The sequence below is a fragment of the Bison bison genome, unplaced genomic scaffold (genome assembly GCF_000754665.1).
Source record: "Bison bison bison isolate TAMUID 2011002044 unplaced genomic scaffold, Bison_UMD1.0 scf7180017864221, whole genome shotgun sequence".
NCBI lineage: Eukaryota > Metazoa > Chordata > Mammalia > Artiodactyla > Bovidae > Bison > Bison bison.
In genome coordinates, this window is record NW_011494793.1 from 1,778,865 (window position 1) to 1,782,265 (window position 3,401).

Consider the following 3,401-nt stretch of genomic DNA (forward strand, 5'->3'; position numbering starts at 1 on the left):
CAGTGCCTGGTGCAGCCTCACCCCAGGATCCCCTGGGCGGGGTGGGCAGGGGGCTGCTGGGGTTGTTTGCTGAGGCCTCCCCACTGTGCTTCCCAGGTGGCGCTAGTGGTGAAGTACCTGCCTGCCGATGCAGGAGGCGCAAGAGATGTGGGTTCGATCCCTGGGTCGGGAAGATCCCCTGGAGGAGGGCATGGCAGCCCACTCCAGTATGCTTGCCTGGAGAATCCCATGGTGAGAGGAGCCTGGTGGACTACAGTCCATGGGGCTGCAAAGAGTGGGGCATGACAGTGACTAACCTAGTGACTTATTCAACAAGGAGGGCTGCCTTTGGGACTTTAGAGGACCATGATGTGGATCATCCCATATGAGAGGTAGATGACGCCCTGCCCCCATCTTAATGAGGAGCCACTATAGGCTTGATGAGAGACATGACTGGTCTGGATCACACAGTGTAGCCCTAGCCCCCGCTCAAACTATGGTGAGCCCAGAACTGGGAGAAAAGGGGTTCTGTGCAAGGCATCAGCAGACACCAGGGTAGAGGCTCTGTCCCCACCAGCACCAGGCAACAGCAAAATAGCTTGTCCCTCTATTCAACCAACTCAAATGCCCTTTCTGCACCCCGCCCTGCACTGCACATTGCTGGGTCCTGAGAGAGTATCAGACCCACATCTTGCTTTGTGGGGTCCTCAGAGAAGTTTCATGTTGAAGAGAACAGAAAATAAGGCTACAGTGACTTAAGCAACAGGGGTTGTATTAATTCATAAAACTGAAGAGTTGTGCAGTAGTGTGGCTTTCAGGGTTGGTTTGATCCAGCACTTCTCTACTCAAGATGCTTTTTTTTTTTTTAAAGACTTCACAACCAAGACCTTTGTTGCAACACACAGGCTCCAGAGTGCCTGGGCTCTGTAGCTGTGGCACATGGGCTTCGTTTCACCACGACATGTGGGATCTTAGGTCCTTGACCAGGGATTGAACCCACATCTGTTGCATTGGAAGGTGGCTTCTTAACCATTGGACCCCCAGGAAAGTCCCTCAACAGGCTTTTTATTCAGACCTTCAAGTTCAGCATCTTTCCAAAATTCGTGGTTTCCATGATCTCCTGTGACCACATAATCTCTCACTTATGGAAAGATACAGAGAAAAAACAGAGGGGAAGAGACCAAAGAGAAAGGAGCAAACAGAGGTAGAGAGATATGTACACACTCGCACAGAAAGACAGAAAGATAGTGAGAGGGGAAGATAAGAGTGAATGAGACTGCCTCTCTCTCAACTATGGCACAAGAATCCCAGGGTCTTTTCTAATTAGACCATTAGACCAAATTACGGTCCATAAGCCAATCCTTAGGACCAGGGGAAACGCAACAGGTGATTGGCTCAGGCCAGAACCAATGCCTATGGCCAAGAGGATGGACTTCTGCCCGTTAGCTCTTCAGCCCAGGCCCCTGTTGCTAGGCATCCTTGATGTCCTCTCCATCCCCTTTCTCAATCTCCATCCTCACCCCCTGCAGGGAGAGAAGAACCATGGCTTTGAGGTCCTGTACCACACCGTGAAGCAGGGACCCATCTCCACCAAGGAGCTGGCAGACTTCATCCGGGAGAGGTGAGGTTCCCCAAGCCCCATCCATCCCCATGGCCAAGACCTGAAGTCCACACTGCCATGCCCATCTTGCACTTCCACCCAGGCTCTGCCCCCTTTTTCCCTTGCCCATCCCACCCTGACAGGGCACCACATTCTGCCAGAAAGGGTCCTGATCCCTGGGGTCTCCAGGAACCAAATGAGCTTGAAGACCCTCCTGACCGACAGTTCTCAACACTGTCAGCCCTATGCCCCATTTTAAGCAATAATTACCAGACTTCTAAGGCCTCCTCTTGTAGAGATGATAATATGACCTAATTATAAGGAGAAATTTGAAAACTCAATCTCGGGCCCTGGGTACAATAAAAGAAAATACATGTATGATGAAATAATCTACATTTCAGCTTGTAAATGCTCTGACGTCCCTGAAAACACAATAAACTCAAATTACAAGGCAACCTCTGCTCCCTAGCCACTCAGCAGCTGAATGCCCATTAAATCCGGGCAGAGAGTCCAAAGGATTATTAACCGGGTTTTTCCTCTCTGAGGCTGTCACTCAAGAACTGTCACAGCCGTGCTCCGTTTCATGAGGCTTCAGACCCTGGATCCATCCACGATTGCCTGTGGTACCGCATGGGTGCCTCTGTCAAAAGATACCCCAGTGGGTAACTAGTTTAAACTGGGCACATGGCTACCCCACACAGAACTGAAATTCTATTAGGATGAAAATGTGAGTGGATATTAGGTAAGCATTTAGCAGTGTCTGTCTAGAGGGAATAAAGAAATCTGAGTTTATCTTCTGCAATTAAATGAGACAAAGCACATGAAACATTGATACTAAGCTCGAAATTTTGTTTACTTGCTCTTGCTGCTGCTGCTACTACTACTGCTGTTAGTAAAATTTTATGTAAGGATGAAAACCTCTCCCGTGAATTTCCCAAGCATCTTCCCCTGCCAGGGGGCTGTATCATTCTCCTGGAGGCCTCTGCTCAGATGTTTGAGATGGGGAAACTGAGGCCCAGGGGTATGGGGCCTGTCCCAAGGTGCCCAGGACCTTCCCTATCCTTTCCCTGTCCTCCTACCCAGGGCCACCATCGAGGAGACCTACTCGAAGGCGATGGCAAAACTTTCCAAGCTGGCCAGCAACGGGACCCCCATGGGGTGAGTGGGCTGTGGGTGAGGCAGGAGTCGCCAAGGGTGTGGGTGAGGCTGCCCTTGGCTGTACATCTCCTCACACTTGTGATATGTGGGGCGTGGAGTCATCCCTGTGCTTATGGGCTAATTGGACAGAGGAATATGAATGTATATATAGGTGGCTCAGTGGTAAAGAGGCTTCCCAGGTAGCACTAGTGGTAAAGAATCTGCCTGCAATGCAGGAAACTTGGGTTCAGTCCCTGGGTTGGGAAGATTCCCTGAAGAAGGAAATGGCAACCCATTCCAGTATTCTTGCCTGGGAAATCCCATGGACAGAGGAGCCTGACGGGCTATAATTCATTCATTCATTCAGTGGCTATTTACTGAGCCCATACTGTGTGCCAGACATTGTTCGAGGCACAAGGGGGCCCAGGGGCAATCAAAACAGATCAAGCCTCCAGCCACCGTCATGCCCTGTTCATCGGGTGTGCATCTGGGATATGTGACAGATGTTAACCAAACGCGAGCAGAGTCCTTTCCCAGAGAGAGCAGTGCTAGGAAGAGAATGAAATAGGAGCATTAGAAGGTGGGCACTGTATCTGGAGCTGAGATCTCAGTAATGAGAAAGGATCAGGCCTGGGGGTGTCCGAGGGACAGAGACCCAGGGAGGTGGCTCAGCCAGTGCAAAGGC

At 50.7% G+C, this 3,401-nt stretch overlaps 1 protein-coding gene across 4 annotated transcripts in view; it reads left to right on the forward strand.

Moving 5' to 3' along the window:
• FCHO1 (FCH domain only 1) overlaps positions 1-3,401 on the forward strand; it is a 27,408-nt gene that overhangs the window by 6,963 nt on the left and 17,044 nt on the right. For all 4 annotated transcript variants that reach the window (XM_010845643.1, XM_010845640.1, XM_010845642.1 and 1 more), the window contains 2 exons: positions 1,509-1,600; positions 2,663-2,737. In XM_010845643.1, coding sequence (XP_010843945.1) covers positions 1,509-1,600; positions 2,663-2,737 — 167 coding nt within the window. The remainder of the gene's footprint in view (positions 1-1,508; positions 1,601-2,662; positions 2,738-3,401) is intronic.